Source organism: Gekko japonicus, unplaced genomic scaffold (assembly GCF_001447785.1).
Source record: "Gekko japonicus isolate JY-2015 unplaced genomic scaffold, Gekko_japonicus_V1.1 scaffold2560, whole genome shotgun sequence".
NCBI classification, from domain to species: domain Eukaryota; kingdom Metazoa; phylum Chordata; class Lepidosauria; order Squamata; family Gekkonidae; genus Gekko; species Gekko japonicus.
In genome coordinates this window covers 9,529-32,524 of record NW_015177093.1, presented here as the reverse complement: position 1 = coordinate 32,524, position 22,996 = coordinate 9,529, and the positions used below count along the sequence as shown (strand labels likewise).

The 22,996-nt window shown below is 43.0% G+C and overlaps 1 protein-coding gene across 1 annotated transcript in view; it reads right to left on the bottom strand.

Annotated features, from left to right (window-relative positions):
* STXBP3 (syntaxin binding protein 3) overlaps positions 1 to 22,668 on the bottom strand; it is a 44,105-nt gene extending 21,437 nt beyond the window's left edge. The window contains 8 exon segments of the mRNA XM_015428273.1: positions 24 to 114; positions 660 to 808; positions 2,504 to 2,604; positions 4,890 to 4,968; positions 6,354 to 6,430; positions 14,602 to 14,683; positions 15,502 to 15,551; positions 22,545 to 22,668. Of these exon segments, the coding sequence (XP_015283759.1) occupies positions 24 to 114; positions 660 to 808; positions 2,504 to 2,604; positions 4,890 to 4,968; positions 6,354 to 6,430; positions 14,602 to 14,683; positions 15,502 to 15,551; positions 22,545 to 22,602 (687 nt within the window). The 5' untranslated portion in view covers positions 22,603 to 22,668.
* Positions 22,669 to 22,996: the final 328 nt, after the last annotated feature.

The window sequence follows — 22,996 nt, the reverse complement described above, 5'->3', positions numbered from 1 at the left end:
CAGGAGGAAAAAATGAGTTTTACCTTTATTTGGCTGCGTTCATCAATTTTATAGAAGTTTTCAAGCTTTTTTTCAACTAGCTGTGCTAGTTTGCTGGCATTGTCCAAAGGCTTACTGAAAGAGGAAAGATATACATAATGCTGAACTTTGTCAGAATAATATTGAAGTACATGTTCATGAGCTAGTACAGGTTATTTGTCTTATGCAAATTATAATGATTTAATCATCTGTAGGTCACTGGGGATGCCAGACACCATCACCCCACTTCCAGTATTTTGTGCAGTCCTCATTTCTGAATATGGAGTTCACAAGATGGAACTCCCTAGAACGCAGCTATTTTAATTTGCTTGCTCATTTCTGAATTACCCCTCTTCTCAGACAGAGTTAAAATGTGGAACAACATTAGACAAGGACACCCACTTCTGAATGAGCAGTCTTAGCCAATTCTTTGTTTCTTTTGGAATTCCCACCAAGCAGGAAGTGCCATCGACAGAGAAGGTAAGCACAAAAACCTACCCTACTACAAACTGTCGCCTTCCATTTCTCAACAGACAACATGGTAAGTCCCGAACTGCTCATAGCACAGAATTATTTTACTGTGTAGCTATCACAGCATCCACAATTCCTGCAGTATTTTAAAAACAATTTTTCTGACCTACCTTTTATACCTTACACCTGGATTTTCCTCTAGAGTAGCACATAAGGTAACAATTTGTTCAGCCATTTGCTCCAGTACGGCATCATTTGTTTTCTCTGTGCTGGGACTGTAACAGTGATAGAACGCATTTGGGACATCAAGAGTAAATACCTAAGTCAAGCATAATCAAGAAACAGTTTCATTAGACTGTGTTTGGATACTAGCATGTCAGAGGTATCTAGGTAGAAGATCATTTGAGAACTATGTTTTTACCAAAATACATCCATTAAGAATATCTAACCTGACGTAGCCCAGCGATATCTAAGGGGGGGGGATCAGCTTTCCCCCTCCTCTAACCTTTAGCATATTTAAGGGACAAGGAAACTTCTGCATAGTAAATATTTATTATCTAGAAACATCTATTTTAATATGACCTTTTAAAGGTACATTCACTTCTTCCCATTTACTAATGATGCAAACTATTGACGGAAATTCTCAGCTTCCTGGAGTTAAAATAACTTCCGTCACCAATCTGAGTGTACCTTCAAAACTACTTTGGCAAATTCCAAACAGGAATTTCCTTTCCAGACTGAAGTGTGCTTTATGAAAGTGAGGCTACTCAAACCTGCTCTCTCTCAAGGGATAAGGCATTTTACCTTTATCCATGAAAATCATCTCAACAGTGGGAAACCTACTGAGGACAACAATGCACTCCAAAGGAGCACTCCAAAGAAACTCTCTCATAAGGTAAAAGGGTTACCTAGAAGATCAATTCCAACCATGCCATGTGTTAGGATAATCCTATCAATTCAAATATCATGTACAAACACAATAAATGGGAGAGCTAATCTTGAGACAGATATTGTCTGTCCTGACACACGAGGAAAAGATAATTCAGTATACAAGGAAGCATTTATAGAGTTGAAACAGGCTAAGTTCCAAGCCAAAGGAGAGACACTTCTTGCTCCCGGATAAAACAGCCATGACGAAAATCTGAAGATTTCCTGGCAAAATTAAACTGACACTTCTCAGATGTACATATAAAACATGGAAAAGAAGCATACCCTACTCCATCACAAATATATATATAAAATGTTTAATGAGAACCAGGTTTAGGGTTATGAAATTTCAGCTAGAAACTCCTCAGAAGACACCTCTTTCTTACATAATTTCTAGGAACAGTGACATGTCATTAAAACATATCAATACCTCCTTGTTAGCATTTAACTGTGCATCCCCCAATCTGCAGACTGCCAAAGACGGCTAAGTTATAAGAGATCCATTTGGTACAAGTTTACCATAAGTATATCACAGGCTGTATTTGCTTCATACTGGGGGGAAAAGTTAATATTCTGTACCTAGGCATCCATATTCAGTACCAAGAAAAAATAAATTCTGGGATTTGCATATATCATGCAAACTGAGTAAATCTGTATATCTTATTCTGCATAATTCTGCATTCTTTTGTTTTTGCATGATTTACTCTGGTTGTGCTAGTCATGAGAAGGGGCAAGGAGCTATTCAGAACACTGAATACCCACCACAAAGTACTGGAAATCTAATTTCAGTAGAAATTGCTACATACTTTTTTCTTTTTTAAAAATTATTTTATTAAATTATTTTATTAAATTTATACCCCGCCCTCCACCCTCCTCAGGGGAGGGTGGGGTATTAAAAAAAACCCCATTATTGGAAAGCTGGTCACTGAAATCTAATACCAGATTTTGCTTTTATTTTCCTGTGCTCCCATAGATTTGTGGCACACACACACACACACACACACACACACACGGAGCACTCTGGCTGCTACATCCCATAGCTACATTATAAAAGGACTCAGAAATAAGAGTTCAGTAAAAAATTTACCTGTGATTCATAGGGGAGAAAGTTTATATTTATTTCTTTGCACCGTCTTATAGCCTTTGAACAAGATGACTTCATTCTATTGAAAAGTTTGTCATCGCAAACTAAGAGGGAAACAAATTAAAAGGTGTTAAAAGTAATGCCTGTGCAAAGAAAGTCACCATATTGAAAAATGCAACTAAGAAAAAGCCAAGGGTTCAATCAAAATCTCATTTTCCACAGGCAGATGGGCATTTCCACTAGCGAAAGAGAGAGGGAGTGATTTTTGCTAATCACTCTGTCATGTCCAGAGCCTCACATCACACTCAGTACATCTTTTACAGTTCTGCAGGGCCTGCAAGACGGAGCTCTTCCACAAGGCTTTCAACTAGGAGCCACCCTCACCATTGCCCCCAACATCTGTGGTTATGGGTCAGCCCCAACCCTGAGATCGAGCCACACAGAGTTGGAAATTATATCAGCTAGCACGCCATCTCAATTAATGATGGAATGACTACTATTACTAGCACTTTATGATTCTCTGATTGTTTTATAATGTTTTAAATGCTTTATGTGGATTTTATGGTACTCTGTACCAACTAATGTAAGCCGCCCTGAGCCTGTTTGCGGGAAGGGCAAGATACAAATGGAATAAATAAATACTGTCCATATGAGTCTCCTGCCGCCAAGGGCAGTGTTTCAGGAGACTATGGTGGGCTGCAGCAGGCAGGAAGAAAAGTCCTTCTATAAATACAGTTGTACTCATGGCACATTGGACCGAATCCTTTGACTTTCCTCCCCAAATGTATACAGCATTGCTTTGATAGAGGCAAGCTTTTTATTAAGCATCATCACAGAAGCAGGACTTGGAACACTAAAATATTTACCAACTATTTTCAAGCTAGCACTTCATGACCATTTGTTATCAGGCCAGTTTGACAGAGATAAGAATCAGTGACTTTTCAGTGGTGACTCTTACTGCAGAATTCCCCCAAAGCAGTTGTCTCAGGCCAGGACTTTCAACCACAAAAACCTTCCATTCTAGAGTGAGGCATAAGTAGTGTGCTGCTTTTGATTGTTATAATTGGAAAATATATGCTACATCTGTGCTGACATGGCTTCTGAGATTCTGTTTTCAATCACACACTGATCGTGGGAGCACCTGAAGCCATGGGGGCTCTGGTTCCCAAAAGCTTGTGCTGGAATAAAATGTTGTTAGTCTCCAAAGTGTCACAAGACCCCTGTTTGTTTTTGCTACGACAGATTAACATGGTTAGCTCAATGAAACCATGTCTTCATTGCATAATATTGCAAGCTGCCGTAAGATTTGTGTACTGTTGTATTGGCACTGCAAATGTTTCAAAGTTAATACAGGATAAAATAAAGCAATGCTGAAAACAAACTGCATACCAGCTCCCTTTCCCAAGCTGTTCTTGCTTTGCTTATGATGTTCCAGTTCTTTTCAAGACTGAATTCATGTTACAATCCATGTTGGCCAGTTCACTAGGCCTGTCTGGTATTACTTGAACAAGTCCCGGACTCATGGACACCATTTCTTCTTCTCTTCTCACATGCTTAAAACTCTTTCCCTGACATGGTGTGCAGCAAATCAAAGTTTAAAATTAAATCCATATCTGGATGCATGCTGCAAACCAGAGATGAAAACCTTGATTAGATTGTGGCTTCCAGTTCTGATTCGCAGGTAAGCTCTGTTTTGTGCAAACCACAGCTAGCTCGGTTCAGATATATCAACTAGGAAGAAGAGAAGAAGAAGAGATTGGGTTTATACCCCACCCTTCACTACCCAAAGGTGTCTCAGAGTGGTTTACAAACTCCTTTCCCTTCCCCTCCCCACAACAGACACCCTGTGAGGTAGGTGGGTCTGAGAGAGCTCTTGACAGAAACTGCTCTTTTTCAAGGACAGCTCTTATCAGAACTACGGCTTGCCCAGGGTCATCCAGCAGGTGCAAGTGGAGGAGTGGGGAATCAAACCCAGTTCTCCCAGATTAGAGTCCACGCACTTAACCACTACACCAAACTGGAAGGGAGAGAACTAGAGTATATGAGGGTGCAAGGGAGTGCCCCAGGCATCTAAACAGTCAGCTGAACTTCTAATGATCTGTCCACATTTGTAAGGCAGTGAATAGCAGCTTGTCATGATGCAGAGGCAGGCAATGGCAAGCTACCTCTGAGCATCTCTTGCCTTGAAAGCTCTGTGGGGTCACCATAAGTCAGCTGTGACTTGATGGCACTTTCCACCACTGCCAGGGTTAAGATAAACGTAATTCTCCCATTTCTCTCCAACTCCTGGAGAATGCCCACCAGTGTCACAAGATAGCTCAACGTTCTAGCTACAAAAAAATGGAAATCAGACAATTACATTCATTCGTATCAATCAATAAATACTTACAGTCAGTGAAGTAAACATAGGCTGCTTTGTACTTGCTGGATGATTTACTTGCAAAGTCATATATAAGCCCCTCTACAGACTGAAAATTAACACAGTATTTTGCAGTTAATTATGAATATCATTACCAACTGCTATTTTGCCAGTTCAAGGCATTGTGAAAACGTTTAAAAAACACTGCTCATATATTTCTAGACAGTATTACTCTAGAAGTGACCAGTTGACAGATGGTCAAAGTAAGTCTAATATCCCTAACTTGAACATATTTCTAGTGCCTGAGGCCTAGTTTACCCATAAGACGACAGAGACCTGAGATGGTAGAATTGATTTCACCACTTGAGAATACAGGTAGTTGACGCCCGCCACGAATGTGTGTGTGTGTGTTTGTGTGTGTGTGTGTGTGTAAAACAGGGGTGGCCAAACTTGTTTAACGTTAAGAGCCACACAGAATAAATGTCAGATGTTTGAGAGCCGCAAGACATGAACAAATATTACATGTTTTAACTGGGAAATATGCAAATTTGCTTTTTATTAACATTAAATGAGACTGCCAAAAATAATAACGAAAGTGGTAAAAGCAGATATTGATAATGATATTTATTTGTCCAATGATAATTTGTTTGCTAATGATATTTAGCTTCCCCAGCCACCCTGCCAGGAGCCGTACAATATGTGTGAAAGAGCCACGTGTGCCTCCCAAGCCACAGTTTGGCCACCCCTGATATTTATTCAGTACAGTGCCCCCCAGCATGTTAGGGAGAACAGTCATACCCCTTTTCCTTGCTATTTGGCAAGGTACTTTTAACACAGGGGAGCATACCAAAATGTATTCCTCCACCTGTAGTCTGAAGTGGCAAAACCCATGCTACCACTTTAGCACTGTCACTTTACTGCCACCTCAGTCCCTTGACCATGGGAACTAGGCCGCAGAGTGGCAACATAAAGGTGAAAGAGTGGGCACAGCCATTGGCACGAAGACAAATTCTTTGCACAAACAATATGAAAACATAAAAAGTGTATTTAAAAGACCCCAAATACGAGGCAGAAGCCACCTCAAGGCACCTTCAAAATAAGTTTGATGGCAGATTACTACAGCCCTCTCTTGAGCTTTTCTGCACCACCACTCTGAAAGTGGTGAAATGATTGGACCTCAATATTTCCCACCTCTCCGTTTCCACTGTAGCTTCCCTTTTACCCTTCAAAAAGCTGTTACTGACAATCAGGGGACCTTCTGCATGAAATGTGGCAGCTATTGCCCCCTTCTTTTATTACAGAAGAAGTGCCCTGCTGCTCTGCAGAAGGGGAGTTCGGATCTAACCCAGTCATGTGAGTTAGATCAGTAATTCAAGTAAGAATTTACCATAAGAGATAAAATTGTTATATATGTATATATAACTTCTACACAAGAAAAAAAAGCATGAAAATAAACTATACAATCTAGAGCATTATTTTCTTTGGAAAACTAACCTTTACTGTAGGTGTGATGAGGTAAATGGCTTTCATGTGTGGGACCGGTTCACGATTTTTGTAAACATTCTCCACAACTGTAAGATAAGAGATCGATTATTTTATTTATTTATTTATTTATTTATTATTTAGATTTTTATCCCACCCTCCCGGCCATGGCCAGCTCAGGGCAAAAAGTACTGTATACGCTTACAAAAGTTTGGGCCTAGCCCAAAAAGTATTCATCTAGCCTCAACCCAGGCCAGAGCCTTCTTGGCTCTGGCTCCAGCCTGGTGGAACACCCTTCCAGATGAGATCCAGGCCCTGCGAAACCTGGTCCAGTTCCACAGGGCCTGTGGAATGGTAATGTTTCACCAGGCATACAGCTGAGGCAGCGATGCTACCATCTAAATTGGCCTCCCCTGGTCTCCTCCCCGAGTCCCTGTCATCCATTCTCTCACTATACCAGTCTACACTGACACATGGGCTGCGCAACCTCACTTTTGATAATTTCTGTTATTAGTGCCTAAGTCACCATCTGTTTTCAATTTTGATTGGTTACTATGTTAATTTGTTTTTAACAAATAATTTATGATAGCTTTTTAACTTGTTGTTACCTCCCCTGAGCCTTGCTGTGCAGGAAAGGGAGGGCTAAAAGTCTAATAAATAAATAAATAAAATATTTGCTAAAATGCAAATATTTTAATGCTGACTCATTGTACAGGGATTTAGCCCCTCACGCCAGTCCAGGGATGAGAGGTAATCCTGTACTTTTACAGTACATCAAACAACAAACCAAGAGATGGTCTAAACCCTCTCTGGTTTCAGAACCATGTGCCACCAGAACCTCTACATTAGTTCCCCCCAACCTGAGATTAGAGGTTCAAACTCTCAGTTGGTATCTGGTACTTAACACATTAGCAACCCTACTCAGAGCTGCACACTTTACGCTTAATGGTAGCTTGTGGTCAGCCTAGGCACAGGAGTTTAGACTTGGAACTCAGGTACAATATCAGAGACCATTTAGAAATAAGACTAATTTTTTATTCAGTACAGAGCTTAGCACAGACTACCAGAGTTTACCAAAATAACAAGCCTAAGGCGATTTGCCTTAACTACACAGTAAGAGATACATAATTACCACTTCAGGAACATTCCACAGTCCAAAATAGTCCAAAATAGTCCAAGGGATTTTGAAGGAAAATCCCATTTTTGCAATCCATGTGCTTTAAGTCACAAAGCAGTCCTTTGTCTCTTCAAAGGACAGCATTTTCAGATGCAATAAACAGGCAACAACAGGAGACCAAGAGAGCAAGAACAGAGAGTCTCTCTCATTGGGATTGAACAATTATAGCCCAATTCCAGTCACAAATTAGATGTGGCTATTAGCCAATTGCGAGTGGGCATGGGTGTGCCCAATTGTTGGTTGTCATGGCTGCAACACAGGAATGGCTAGAAGTTTGGAGACCACGCCTGCAGTCACATGACCCCAAACTCCAGCTTCTCCATTGCTGACATGACTTTTTGCATGTGAGGCAGAGCCAGGCGCCATCAGGTCTGCCTCTTCCCTTAAAGGTGTGAAAGAATGTGTGGTTATATGGCATGGTTATAAAGTTTCTCTGGCCAAATGGACAGGTCATTTGGCTTCAACAGGAAACAAGACACAGCATGTTATCAGAAAGACAGCACAGGAGAAGGCATGGACTTTTAGAATTAATATTTCTATACACTCATATTCAAAGTTTGTCACAGCAAACAACTGCACCTAAATATACAGCTTATGATACGCGGTAAAGATCAAACTATTACTACAGTGTTTAATGTACTATTGAAGTAGCTGACCCCATCATGAAAGCAGTAAAATCAGGCCAACCACAAGCAAAGTAAGGGTTTCTACATACTTGAAAGGTTCCCCAGGTAAGCAAAACCCCTTCCCCCTAAATGGGCCTAATGGGGACTGAACATACTTCAGGAGTTATAGAATATGGAGAGCAGCTGAGAACTGGTCAAAGGGAAAAGGAGGGTTGAAACAAAAATTACCTGAGGGTGCTTGGGGGGGCAGCAGTGGGAGGGCTTCTAGTGTCCTGGCCCCACTGGTGGACCTCCTGATGGCACCTGGCATTTTTGGCCACTGTGTGACAGAGTGTTGGACTGGATGGGCCATTGGCCTGATGCAACATTGGGCTTCTCTTATGTTCCTAAGAGGGCTGAAACAAAAATTCCACGCTGCCAAGGAAGTTTGCTAAGTGACATTGGGACAGTCACTCTGTCAGCCTAATCTACCTCACAAGGTTGTTGTAGTAAGGATGAAATAAAGGAGGGGAGAACAATGTTGCAAGCTGCTTTGGGTCCCCATTTGGGAGGAAAGAAAGACATAAGTATATAAAATAAGTAAATAATACTATTAGCTAGAATAAAGTTTTGCTGATAGGTGTTATGATTTCTAACCTTGGGAACTGTGTGTTTCCCTGATCTCAGCCATGTACTCAATACAACCCTATTCCATACAGACGCCAGAGAAACCAATACCTGGTAATTACTGCTGCCATTACTTGGTGATTTTCATATTTAAAATTAGTATTTGTCAGATTGCTGCAAGGCCAGCCTATAGATCCACTACTGGATATATGTCTGTGAATGTACAAGTTAGAAAAGGCTATAATCTCCTCCCACCAGAATTAGATGGTAGAGTGCTTCATAGTGGCATTGATTTTCTCCAGTCCAAGGTTTTCATTTTTTTAATTACTGATCACACACAAATACAGATATTTGGGGCAACACACAGGAAATTAAGAGGAAATAAGTTGCTCACCATCACTTACATCATACAAGCACTCCCCCCCAAGAGATTAATCACATTTACATTTACCCTTTAAGCAAAATGAGACAAAGGTTTACACACTTTAGACCCCTATTTCAGGAATTTTTTTTTTACAGCTAAAAGATGCTTTAATTTTATAAAAGTTACAGGGGGGGGAATGTCACATCACTGTAATTCCCCTCACTCATCTTCCCTTTTTAGCCACTGATACCACTGCTGTATTGGTACCAGACTACCAATCCTCTCATCCTGTTACATGAACACTTGATACATGGCACAAGGAATTTTTTATGACTGTGGAGTTTCCTTTTTGGACCTATCAGAAAATGGTATGTCAGCTCAAAAATCCCACCGATGTTTAGAGTTTAACACTTTTTACTTTAGGACCCAAGGCTTTGGCACGCAATTCCAAAAATGGTGAGCTGTGCCTGAAAGAATGACGTGGGGCAAAGGCAGGAATAAAAACTCATAGGACTATTTTATTTATTGTATCCTAATGGGGAAACAAAGTAGCTTACAAAAATACACATTTAAACAACTTTTCATAAAACACAGCTCAAAACAAAAAGCAGGCAAGACACCCTGGGTTGGTATCCATCAGGGTAATCTAATCAGGCCAACTAGGGATCCCAAGTCCCCCCAGGGGGCGGGGAAATCCCTGCCCCAGAGGCCCGTTCCCCAGCGCCGCCGGATCGGGCCCCGGGGGGAACGCCTTCCCGACATGCGCATCACCCGGAAGTGACGCGGGCATGCTGGGCACGCTGGGGGCGGGGCCACAGCCATACAAGGGAAAAGTCTATGGTTTCCCCTTGTATGGTTGTGGCCCCGCCCCCAGCGTGCCCAGCGTCATAACGTCACTTCCTTGTGACGTGTGCGTGGTGCGCACGCGCTCCGGGATCCACCCAGGATTCTCCCGCCACCAAGGTAAGTTCCACTTGGCAACCCTAAGGCCAACACCACAGCTAAGAGCCAAGACCACAAATTTCCCCAACTGACCAGATAGTGTGACTGAGTGGCCAAAATATGCCATCTTCATGCTGCTTTCTCTCCCTCTCCCACCGCACACAGGATGTGTATGTGCTTTCTCTATTTGTGAAATGGAGCTGGCTGTTTTTCTGTAAGCTCAAAACAGCCTGCCCTGTCAAAAACAAATATGAGTGTAGCTATAACAGACAGGACAAAAAATTACAGCCAATATCACTTTCAAAAGCACTCTCTGGATAAAAAGCCATTTTGTTGGGTATTGCATGTTGAAAACACTCAGTGTGTGTGTATGGGGTTAAATGTCTGTTTTGTTGTCACAGGAAATCACCTGCCTTTGTGTTAGCCAATGTTAGCTTAGGACTACAAGCCCGCGAAAAGCATCCCTATTCTGAGAGTTTGATTGGAAGCAAAGTGTTAGTGTCTTTGCATTTTATGGCCCCTCTTCCCCTCTTTGTTCTGTTTGGAGAAGAAGCATGTTAGAGAGTGGCCATTACGTCTTCTAGTCTTGTACTTTGTAGAGAGAGGATGTAGCTTATATAGCTGTGTTGTTATTTTCTCCCAGTTACCCTCCCCTATGATAGAATTGTAGTAAATCTTTTATATTTTAAACACCCAATGGACTCTGCGTCTGATTATTGAACTCTGGCATTGCTAAGCTGTTTTTAACTCTGCTGAATTTTATAAAAACTCCAACACATTTTGCATAAGCCAGCATGGAGATGCATCAAAAGGAGCGACTAAACACCCTCTGCTGCAATTTGTAAGATTAATGGTGCCTTTTAGAGACAAAAGGCTTTCATAGAAATACAGCAATTTATTTGGCCTTTCAGAATTGTTCCAAGAGAAACTAGAACTTTAGCTGTTGTCAGGGGTCATTTCGTAGAAAAAGAGGTACAGGAGCTCATTAGGGCTGCCAATTCCCCCCGGGGGGCGGATTTCCTCCCGCTTTGGAGGCCCGATTTCCGCCCCCACTATGTTTTCCCCTCAAATGGCTGTGGCCCCGCCCCCAGCGTGCCCGGCGTCATGATGTCACTTGCCTGTGACGTGCTCGCGGGGGTGGGGTTTTCCCCGGGGCCCAATTCTGCGGGGGCGGAAATCGGGCCTCCAAAGCGGGGGGAAATCCGCCCACCAGGGGGACTTGGCAGCCCTATGTTAATTACTCTTATCGAGGGGGGGGGACGTGCAGATCTGTCTTCGCAGAGGAGAGAGAGCTTGTACCTGAATAAAACCTGGTCTTAAGGGTGCCACTGGACTGTTTTGGACCAGGGGCCGGGGGGGGGCCTCTGCAACTTACCTGGCTGCTTCTTGCTCTAACTGAGGGCTGCTGGGAGCAGGGGGTGGGGCTTGTTGCATGTGCTTGGGCCCCCTGGGCTCTTCACTGCCAGAGCTCCGCTCCTGTGCGCTCCTGCAGGAAATGACCCCTGGCTGTTGTAGATTTTCCAGGTTATATGGTCGTGGTCTTGGCATTGTAGGATCTGATGTTTCGCCAGTAGCTGTGACTGGCATCCTCAGAGGTATAACACATAAAGATGCAGTACTCTCTTGACACAGACATGGCCACAGCTGGCAAAAGCAAATATGCTCCCTTTGTTCAACAAAGAGTTGAAGGAGCCAGGAGCCTGAGGTACAGGTGCAAATGAAGCAGCAAACTAGTCCAAAGAGGTTGAACTAGGAAGAGAACAGGGACTAAGAAGGAAGATGTGGAGCAAAACCACTTAAGAAGCAAAAAAGGAGCTGGTATCCACCAATCACAGTGCCACTGAGCATTGCAACCAGAGTTCCCTCTAAGCTAAGTTAGTGTGAGTTAGCCCACAGATTTTTAGCCTCCAGCTCACACATTTTTGTCTTGGCTCAGGAAGGATGGCTCCAGAGCAAACTAATTTATGCAGTAGCCAAATAATTCGCTCACAACTTTATTGCCAGTAGCTCACAGAGTAGATTTTTTTGCTCGCAAAACTCCACAGCTTATAGGGAGCATTGATTGCAACTCTGTGGCTACACTGCTACACTCATTTCCACGATACGGTAGTTATCGGATAGTATGTCAATATCTTCATTGTCAAATGTGGCTTACAGTTCAAGCCCAGTATCCTAAATCCCATGTCAACTCACTACCTATGTGCCTCAGAAGTGACTGATCAATGTTCAAACACTGGCCACAGAGCACAAGATAGTGATGTACCTTTTAGCAATTCATTACTTATAAAGAATGACACATCTAACAGGGTAGCCTTTCAGGCACATCCAGCTTTACTTTCTGTTTGAACCTGAGGGCAGTTGCACAAAGGAAGATGGACAAGAGAGTATTTGGAGACTCTGAAGTGTAGCAAAGAAATGTCAAAACATAAATTTATAATTAAGAGCTAGCATAAGTACAGATTTTAGTAGTAGTAATTATCATTAAGGGGCTGGTTATTTATGGATGGATATACATTTACTGAATTATTGTTACATAACTTCGGGAAAAATAATCAAAAGAAACAGACTCTGAGCATGTGCAAAGGGTATTAATCTCCCCAGTCAGTAACAGCCAGATAGCAAAAGCAGCCCAGATCTGAGAAAGCCAGTGAGAGAAGCAGCAGAGTGCCATTTGCTCTCTTTCAGGAGGAAATGCATGGCTGATCTTTGTCAAGGGGATTTTGTTTCCATGATGTAACTATATCGTGAAGCTCTGTGGAATGGGGGATGCTCTTGGCTGGATTTGCTCGATTTTAATGAATATGTACTTTAATATGTACATAATTATTAGCTGCCTTGAACCAGCAGACCGGTATGTATACATTTTTTTCTTTGTGTTTTCAGAATTCTGTTTAGAAGAATGAAGGGCAGGTATTGATTTCTAAAAATGGTTATGTGGAAGAAGATTAGCTCATCTTCTTCCACTTGTCAGTTTTCGATGGCTAGGAAAAAATTATAGCAGAGGAAACATCCACAACTTCAACATTTCCCAGCTGCTCTTCATTGATGCTGGCTTTCTTACTTCCTCAAATGCACAGTCATCAAATGCTTCCAAGAATGATAACAACACCTAATCCCATAATTAAAGGAAGATACTCAAGATGCCGCTCTCTGGTATGACGCAAGAGGATTCATGTTCCTTCATCCAAAGCTGGGCCTCCTCATTGATGAAAGACCTGTCAGTGTTTTGCCTTGAAATCTCTACCTAACATTTTTCAGAACAGAAACATGCAATTTTTATTTATTCCCCTTAGAGGGATTTATTTGTGGCTTTGGAGCAGGCCATCACCAATACACTGATGACACCTAGTTCTATTTTTCTTTTTCCAAACTGCCTGGTAATGCTGTAGAGGTCCTGAACCAGTGCCCTACTGCTATAGTGAAATGGCAAAGGGTGAACAAACTGGATACTGACAAGACAGAGGTAATGTTGGTCGAGAAGGCTGATGTCCTGAAGGACATTGTGCTTCCCACTTTTAATGGGGTCCACCTGACACTTGCTGGATCAGTTAAAAGCCAAGGGGTTATTACTGGATCCAGCATTATTAGGCCAGGAAGGCCCACACACTTCAATCACTTTGCAAAAAGTACAAAACATAAATGTTCAAGACAGCACTTTCATAAACGGATGAGAACTGTAATACAAATGGAACAGCTCAGGAGGTCATTTTCATAAGGGAAAGGATTGTACTTTATTGTGTGTATCAACTTCCTTTCACTGCATTGTCTTCTAGCTTTGCAACCTATTTTCTGCATTATGGTTTGTGACGACTTAGACTGGCTTTATTGCCCTTTTTCTGCATTGTTTTCCAGCTCTGTAATCCTAGTCCTACCGACGTTGTTTATTGGAGTCTTTGCTGTTTGTTTGAAATGATTTTTATGTTTTGTAATCTGCCTTAAGGCTCAGTGAGAAAGTAAATGAAGTAAATAAATGAAAATTAAATAATGCTTTAAACTCTCAAACCCCACAATCCTCATTATATCTGTATTCAGACAGTGTCTTGTTGGCTAAAAGGAAGTATGAGAGGGCGAGAAGAGAACAAACAATAGTGTTGATAATCAGTTATACCACCACCCTCTATTGGACACAAGGTTTTGTTTTTATTTCTATGCAGTGGGCTGCCTGACACTAGATTGTTCACTGCCAGCTGGAGAGAAATTTGTGAGTTACTAAGAGCTGCAATTGCTCTTAAGGATTTCTGCATATATTCTCCAAGGAAGAGGAAGAACCAGAAAGTGATTACAGGTAAACAAACCCTTTTAGTGCCAGAATGGTCAGATATTGATTCTAAGACATGTAAAAAGCAATGAAGGGCCTGGACATTTTGCAAAAATAGACATAGCTAGCTCATTAAGCAGATAACTTCTCATAAAACCTTTAAAGGAGGTGAAAGTGTTCCAGGAGTTTAAAGGACGGGGGACAGTTAGTGGCTATTCCTTGCCAGGGCTTCAGCTGGCAAGATTCTCTTCCGTGTAAAGACTGACATCTGCTCAGCAGGCACTTACCAGTTATTCCCTCTGCCAGTAAGTCTGTCATTTTACCGCATGACGCCAGAAGCTTGGTGGTGAAGTCATCGAGAAGAATTATCTTTTTTCAAAAACAAAAACAAAATCAAAGTGGTAATTTAGGCAACTAAATGTTATTTATAGAGGTCTTCATTTAAACCCACTTTTAGTGCCCATTTATGGGCGAGAGCTTAACAGCTATTGATCATAAACTTAGACTTACATATTGGTAAATATCTCTCATACACAACTGTCAGCTGTTTAACATGCTATGAGTCAGTTACAACACTTCACAGAACCGGGCTGAAATACGACTGTTCTGCTTTTTATTCTCTCTTAAGGGATTTTGGATTTTAAGAGAGACAAACATTCCATTCATTTGGCTGGTAAAAGCATATGCCTAAGAAATAAGAACAGGTCTACATAATACTGAACATAAATTCTTTGGCTTGAATGTATTTGAAGAAGGGGCTAAAATATTTGCAGGAGGAGAAGTTACCTATTGCAGTCTGAGAAGCTTACAACAGTGCAGACCATGATGTGTGAGTTTTCCAGGAAATTATGAACAGTGCAAGTTAAATAAACAATATTAGCAAAATTTAAATGTTTTCCAGGAAATTATGAACAGTGCAAGTTAAATAAACAATATTAGCAAAATTTAAATGTCACCAATACACCATGTACAAACCTGGATCATGTACCACTACTAGGGTTTGCACGTGTTTCTTATCCCATATGTGAGGCAGAAAATATTCCATGGGAAAATATTGCATTGGAAAATTTTCTACCCTACTTCACTGCGCAGATATGCCTTAAATAAATAGATGAAGAGCATGCAGTCTAATGGATGGATGAGCTGGCCCTGAACTGTGATACCAGCAAATCACTTATTAGTCTTACCTTCCATTCTTCTTCTTTCCAGCAGTCATCGAACACTGATGTCTTTAGCTCTGAAAAAGAAAACTACTGGTTAAGAAAAGAAACGTCACCTGTATTATAACCATATGACAGTATCATAGCTCTGGACAGCACATTACAGTGTAAACAAATACACATATTAAAAAGTTACATTTTTATTAAGTGATACCAGTTAATAATTTGGAGGGAGGGGCAGGAGAGGGAGCAACAAAACAGTTTTTTAAAAAGCCTGCAAAAATATTTAGTTCTTTAAATCAGGAAGCCAAATTTCAAGTCTGCCTTCTTTGAACTTCTCACTGCAGGTCAGGTGATCACGTTTTCCCCCTCCTTCAAGCACAGCCATCCCATTACTCAGTTTAAGTGTTCAATCTAAAGACTAGGGATAGGCACCTGACCCCCCAACATAACCCCAATGTTAAAAAGCCAGGTCCATGATAATCATGAATCTCTTGCAAAAAGTCACTTACCCAGACACCCTTCCCTTGGCAGAGTACTTTATACACAGCAGGAACTCTAAGGTGAGCAGGTTCTTTCAACCCCTCCCCCAGGTCCTCTGGAGGACTAAAAGGAAGGAGGCAAAATGAGAACTGCTCCCCACTCTCTTAAATTCCCTACATGTGCCAGAAGACTTTGAAAATAAGCAGGGTCACAGGTGATCCTAAATTATCCTGTTCCAAGGACACTGCTGTCCTTGACACAATCTCAAGCTCTTTCACTCCACAGCAGCAACAGAACAAAAATTCTAGCAGAGTTCTTCCCTTCTACTGTTGTGTGTGAGTGAATACACAGCAAAGGGAAGGTTGAGCATCACAGCACCCTCTCACAAAGTCACTGTTGGTGTCCACTCTGGAGAAGAGCAGTCAAAGGAGCCCTTCATTTTGGCTTACACTGTTACATTGCCAGAAAGCATGGGTGGCCCTTCTGTCTCTTGCTCAATTCAAAAAATACAGCCCTTGTTTAAAGTTAGCTGCAGACTAGAAATCTAGAAACACAATGTCCTAGATCCCTCTTTGCGAGGTTCCTGATGCGTATTTGCATGTTGCATCTTCTTTCCTTTGAACATCCTCCCATCAACTCAGGGAATGCCTTAGGAGTTCTCAGTTATGCATTCTTCCATTATCCCTTCTGAATGCTATCAGTCCTTTCCCCAACAGCTGTTTCGCATAATGCAGAGACACTTGAAGATGTCCTTCACAGCACAGGATTTCTCAACTGAAGTGCAAGGTTGAACTGCTACCCCAGTCCTACCAACTACTTAGACACGTTACATTTACATAACCATGCCTGAATGACAGGAATGACCCTGAAGCAATTCAGGTGGATTCCCAAATGAAACATGCATCTAAAATTAATAGGATCAGAAAGCATATCCATAAACTGCATACATTCAATACAAGCTCAACAGGTACTGCATTTAAACTACTAATACACGCTTATATTTCTGGATCTTCAGTAATGAATCTATAGTAATGTTTCAAAACTGTAAGGAAACCTCCTTCTTAGACTTGGAAGGACCTCTCTCTCTCAAACACTCCTCCTTGTTTAGTTAAGGCGCCTCCTTCCACAACAAGCCTGTGAAATAGGTTATGCTGAAGTTAAGCGGCTGCCATAAGGTCAAGGAGTGAGATTCCATGTAAGATTCAAATCTGGGTCTTCCCAGCTCTGCCGCAGTGCTGTCACTACTACACCACACCGGCTCATATCTGCATCTGTGCTCACGTCAACTCACCTCAAAAATGCTACACACAACTATTTCTATTGCTGCAAGTCTGAACCTTGAAGACAAAATTACCAAAACAACCACACTTCATGAATTCTGCCCGACTGCTTCCGTCTCTTACTTCTCCATTTTTAACAAGTTCTTTTTTAACAGCTTTAAAAGTATTACAGAAAAATCTGCAATATTCACTTAAAAGATTACATTCAATCTTTTCTGCCAGATGGTTTAGTCTTGGATCCTGAGCCTGGTTTTTGCTGCAACTCTGCCCACTGCTGGGATGGTTCTCTAGTGTGGATTGCATTCGTCTGACACTAGCTGCTTTTTGGCTCATTGAAAGACATTGGTGTTAACTGAGCCTAGAACAACATGAAGGCAGAACAGAAGGCTACTGCTGCAACGACAAAGGGCACAGGTGAAGCAGAAGCAAGACTCAGGATCTAAACTTCTGTATTCATGAGGCTTCCAGTCTTCCTGTAACTAAGGAAGGAAAACTCTATTCAGTGTTTCTTGTATAGTCACCTTAATATTTTATAGGTAAAGGTAAAGGTTCCCTTGCTCGAAAGCCAGTCGAATCCGACTCTAGGGTTGCGGTGCTCATCTCCGTTTCAAAGCCGAAGAGCCAGCGCTGTCCGAAGACGTTTCCGTGGTCATGTGGCCAGCATGACTAAACACCAAGGCGCACGGAACGCTGTTACCTTCCCACCGAAGTGGTACCTATTTATCTACTTGCAATTTCTTGCTTTTGAACTGCTAGGTTGGCAGGAGCTGGAACTAGAGACGAGAGCTCACTCCGTCATGCGGCACACTCAGGTCTCGAACTGCTGAAGTACCGACCTTCCACAGCCTGCAGTTCAGCGTCTTAACCACTTGAGCCACCGCAGCTCTTTTTTATACAAAAAGGTAATTGCACTTCCTGATGTTTTCCCTATGAACAGACTTTCCTGTTTGGCACTGCCTTATAGCTGTTGCCAGAGACAATACAGTATGACTTCAACAATTACGGCACCTTCATGCACACATATAACTCCTAATGCCGTTGAAAATGACAAGTTACAATGCTTTCAGGCATACTGCTTCTTCAGGTAGTACTTTTGTTTAAGAAATTAATATTGTGCTATCAGTTTATCTTTGCACTTTGAAGAATGAAACAAAGAGGAGAAGAAGAAGAGTTGGGGGGGAGTTGTATTTTTTGGTATTGTGTGTGTGTCTGCACCTGGATGTCACTTTGCCCTTTAGTGACTGACTCCTAATGGGTGGGGGGCCGCTGGAGGATATTCAGAGAGGTGGCTGAATAAAGCCTGCCTTTGTCCTCCCGACTTGGTATTCCAAGGAAATCTTCCATCCAAGTACCAAACATATTTGACCCTGCTTAGCTTCTGAGATAAGGCAAGATCAGCCTTGCCTAGGCTATCCAGGTCAGGGCAAGAGTTGGATTTATACCTCACCCTTCACTCAGAGACTCAGAGCATCTTACAATCACCTTCCCTTCCTCTCCCCACAATAGACTCCCTCTGAGGTAGGTGGGGCTGAGAGAGCTCTGAGAGAACTGTGACTGACCCAAGGTCACCCAGCTGGCTTCATGTGGAGGAGTGGGGAATTAAGCCCAGTTCTCCAAACTAGAGACCACCGCTCTTAACCACTACACCAAACTGGCTCATCTTAACCACTACACCAAAAGACTACACTGCTCTTAATCACTACACCAAAAGACCAATCCCTTTCCAAAGACCAATCCCTTTCCAAAGACCAATCCTCTAAATCAAAGACCAATCCACTAAACCAAAAGACTATGCCGCTCTTAATCACGACACCAAAAGACCTATCCCTTTCCCTGTTCTAAGCCTATACCATACTCTTAAATAGGTTAAAATACGTATAGGAGCTTGTCTTCGCTTCAAGATTCTATTGTACTCATGTAAAAATATACTGATGTCATCTTTCAGGGTACATTTGAAGCAGCATTATTTGTTGTGATAAATGGAACACTAGAGAAGAGTGCCTAAATTCCGCCCCCCCCCCAAAAAAATCAGGAGCCCATTTGGAAGGAAAGATCAAGACTTGCCTGAGCCAGTGCCCAGACAGATCCTACTGTTTAATGCATTCTGATCTCCTTGAGAAATATGCCAAAACACACCACCATCAAAGCAAAAAACGTCTTGCCCCAGAACTCCACAAGCTCTTCCTAGATATGTATACGAAACTCAGTGAGCTGTTCCTAGAGCTGTTCCTAGACATATTATTTGTTATTAATTTATTTATTAAATGTATACCCCGCCCTACCTCCCAAAAATGGGCTCAGGGCGGCATAACAATACCATGTGAAATGATCAATGGTGGAGAAGAATATTGCTCTCTCATTTTTTGTTGAGCAATTTAGCAATTGTGCCTTTTATTAATTAGGAATACATTTACCCCCAGAGACCTCCTGGGCTATCAACTATAATTCCAGTTAGAACCCCTTTTCTCCTATAATCATAAGAGGTAATAAAGCCAGCAAACAATAAAAACAATAAAACAATAAATAGCAATAGCTATTGTAATGTAATTACCCTAAGAAACTCCAGTGTCCAGATAGTGCCAAGAAACAATAGGGAGGGGGGAGTCAAAAACAATGCTGTGGACAGGACAGGGGGACCAGAACAGATTGAATGCTCGGTGCATCAAGTGAACAGCTCCATTTTACAGGCCCTGTGGAACTGTGCTAGGTCCCACAGGGCCCCGATCTCAAGTGGGAGCACGTTCCACCATGCCGGGGCTCGGTCCAAAAAAGCACTGGTTGAGGCTAAGCGGACGTCCCTCAGGCCAGGGACCACCAGGAGATGTTGATCAGAAGAACACAAAGCTCTCCGGGGCTCACAAGGGGAGAGGTGGTCCTGCAGGTATGATGGTCCCAGGCCGCTCAGGGCTTTGAAGGTCAAATTCATAACCTTGAACTGGATCCAGTATTCGATTGGCAGCCAGTGCAGTCGGCACAACACTGGATGAATGCGTGTCCGCGCAGGCATCACCATCAACAAGCGTGCTGCTGCATTCTGCATTAGCTGCAATTTCTGGATCAGGCTCAAGGGTAGCCCTGCGTAGAGCGAGTTACAGTAGTCTAGCCTGGAAGTGACCATTGCATGGATCACTGTAGCGGAGACAGGGAACTAGTTCCCTGATAAGCTAAAGGTGATAAAAGGCCGATCTGGCAACCAAAGTGACCTGGGCCCCCATAGTAAGTGAGGAATCCAGCATCACCCCGAAACTCCTTACCTCCAGCACTGGCACCAACTGAGCCCCACTGAAGACCGGGAGCCTAATTCCCCCCAACTCAGGTACATGGTAGGGAAAAGAGACCGGCTATCAACCAACCCCAAAAAACCAAAGGGACTCATTACCATGGACTACCTCACCTTCTCATACTGGAGAAATTTATTTACTTCATTTATATCCTGCCTTCCTCCCCACTGGGGATCCAAAGTAGGCAGGTCAAGCTGCAAGTGTGTGGGAGTTTCCAGGGCAGAATGGGGAGTCAGACCTGGGTCTCCCAGCTCCTACCCAGGCACTCTAACCACTACCCACACTGGCTCTCATACAGGACAAGGAAAGAGTTAGCATAAGGGTGACACGCTGAAGGAATGCAAGCAGCAGAAATTTCCTTCCAAAATATATCAGCCAATATTATTCTTCCTTAAAATACTCCATTTTAAAACTACTTTTTGAACATAAGCTTACTACAGATATGCATCTATTCACTAAAGGAAGCGACTGCATTCCCTTCTCCAAGAGTTTCCATTCTGCAGCATTCACTATCAAACATTTTGACCTTGATCAGTAATAGTTAGCTTCAACAGAAACCAACAGCAACTTTACACCACAGTTCTCCAGAGACTTTTTGTAATCAATCAGTAATGGATTTCCTTACAGTATTAACTTGTAATAAAGATCAGACTGAATGAAACATTTTAAGCAAAATGCATCAATTCAATGTCACAGCAGCAGTGAAGCCAGCAATTCCCAACTCTTCTGCAGTAAAAAATCTACATTTTCCCTAAGAACCCCAGACAAAAACAGCACTCAAATCATAACATTTACCATCTGATCCAAGGGAACCAGGATTCTCTAATTTAACAAAAGGATTTTAATTATTAAGACAATGGTGGGCAATTGGAACAAAACGTCTCTTTACCCTGAAACGCCCACTCTGACCCTCACTTTCACTTTTAAATGTACGGAAGGGGAAGGGGGAAGAATATGAGCTCAGAAATCAATGGTTACGGCTGCCTTAAGAGCTTTATTTTAGGTCAAACGGCAGGGCATAAATCATAGTCCACCAATGGTGTTCTCAGCTATAGTGTGTGGGGGGGAGCCAAAAGCTGTTTATTTGAATATTACATCTTAGGCAATGAGCTCGCTAAACAGCAGTTCTTAAACACATCCCATCAGCTACACACAAACCATTGGAACTGCCTTCACCACCTGCAGTTTGGGGGGGGGGTAATAAGGAAACCCCTTCCATTCAGTAAGACAGCTCATGTGCATCCCATTCTTACAGAGCTAGGAGTGCTGCTGAATCCATTTAAATCGACGGTCTTAATAGAGCACTGCAGTCTCCATCGCCGAACTAGACATGACAATAGGAGATCCTATGCGGGGAGGGGTGTGTGTGAGAAGCTAGGCTGCTCTAGAGGAGTGCTTCACTTCCTCAAGGCTGTTTCCCCAACCACCGATCTGCTATTTGTCACTCATTCGGATTCCATAGTCTCTCTCAGCAACCTCAGACTGTTTCTCACATCAACCTAATGCTCAAGCGTGTTACGAAAATAAGCGCATTTTACCTTTTTACTCTTCTTCAATCTATTTGCACGGACATGAAGGTAAAAGAACAATAACCCATAAACAGACGCCGCCCTAAGCTGTTTGACAGGAGGGCAGAATAAAAACCTAATTTAAAAGGCTGCCACTTTCCCCGCTCATTCCATTAGCTGTGCTTCGGTGCCATTTAACAGCAGCCACAGAGAGATACATTTTCTCGACAAGAGGCAGCAGAAAAAGAAAAGACACAGGCGGCCCCCTTGCAAGCCACACGCGCGAGCACGGCTCTCCCCGGAAAGCCTCAGGAGCAAGCAGCTAGCCATCCCCGCCCGCCTGGTGACAGCCAAGTAGAGGGCGACCAAGGCCTCCAGCAACCTCCTCCTCCTCCTCCTGCAAACAGCGGGAGAGAGGGAGCTGCCTGCCGTCTGGGCTTCCCCAACAGGACGCTCTCCCGAGCACGGCCGTAGGAATGCAACGCGAAGCGGGCAGCAGCGCCAGGCCCGGCACTCACTCTGCCACACCAGACTCTTCAGCCCCCGATCCCCGCTCGCAGCTACCGCCGGCGCCATCTTGCTTCAGCGCCTCCACCTCTTTTGACGTGACGAAAAAATTCCGCACTCTCCACGAAGGCCATTCACCCGGGGTGGCCTAGCCCTTCGAGACAGAGTCCCGCCCACTCCCAAGCAGACCACACCCCTTGCCTTGCGGGTTCGTCGCCTTGCTTTTGGATATGCAAATGATGTGAAGGGCGGAGGAAGGGAGGGGAGCTCGGTCGTCTGAAGGGCCGCGGGTTTCTTGCAGGCCGACCGCCAGCTCCTGACCAGAACTAAGGCATGTTATGCGAGAGACAACGCTCAGCTCTGCAAACTGTCGGGCTGGATTTAATTTTTAGCTGCTGCTGAAATGTAGGTCCCACGGTACTTTGTGGTATTTAACAAAAGCGGCTCTTTTCGGGGACGTACT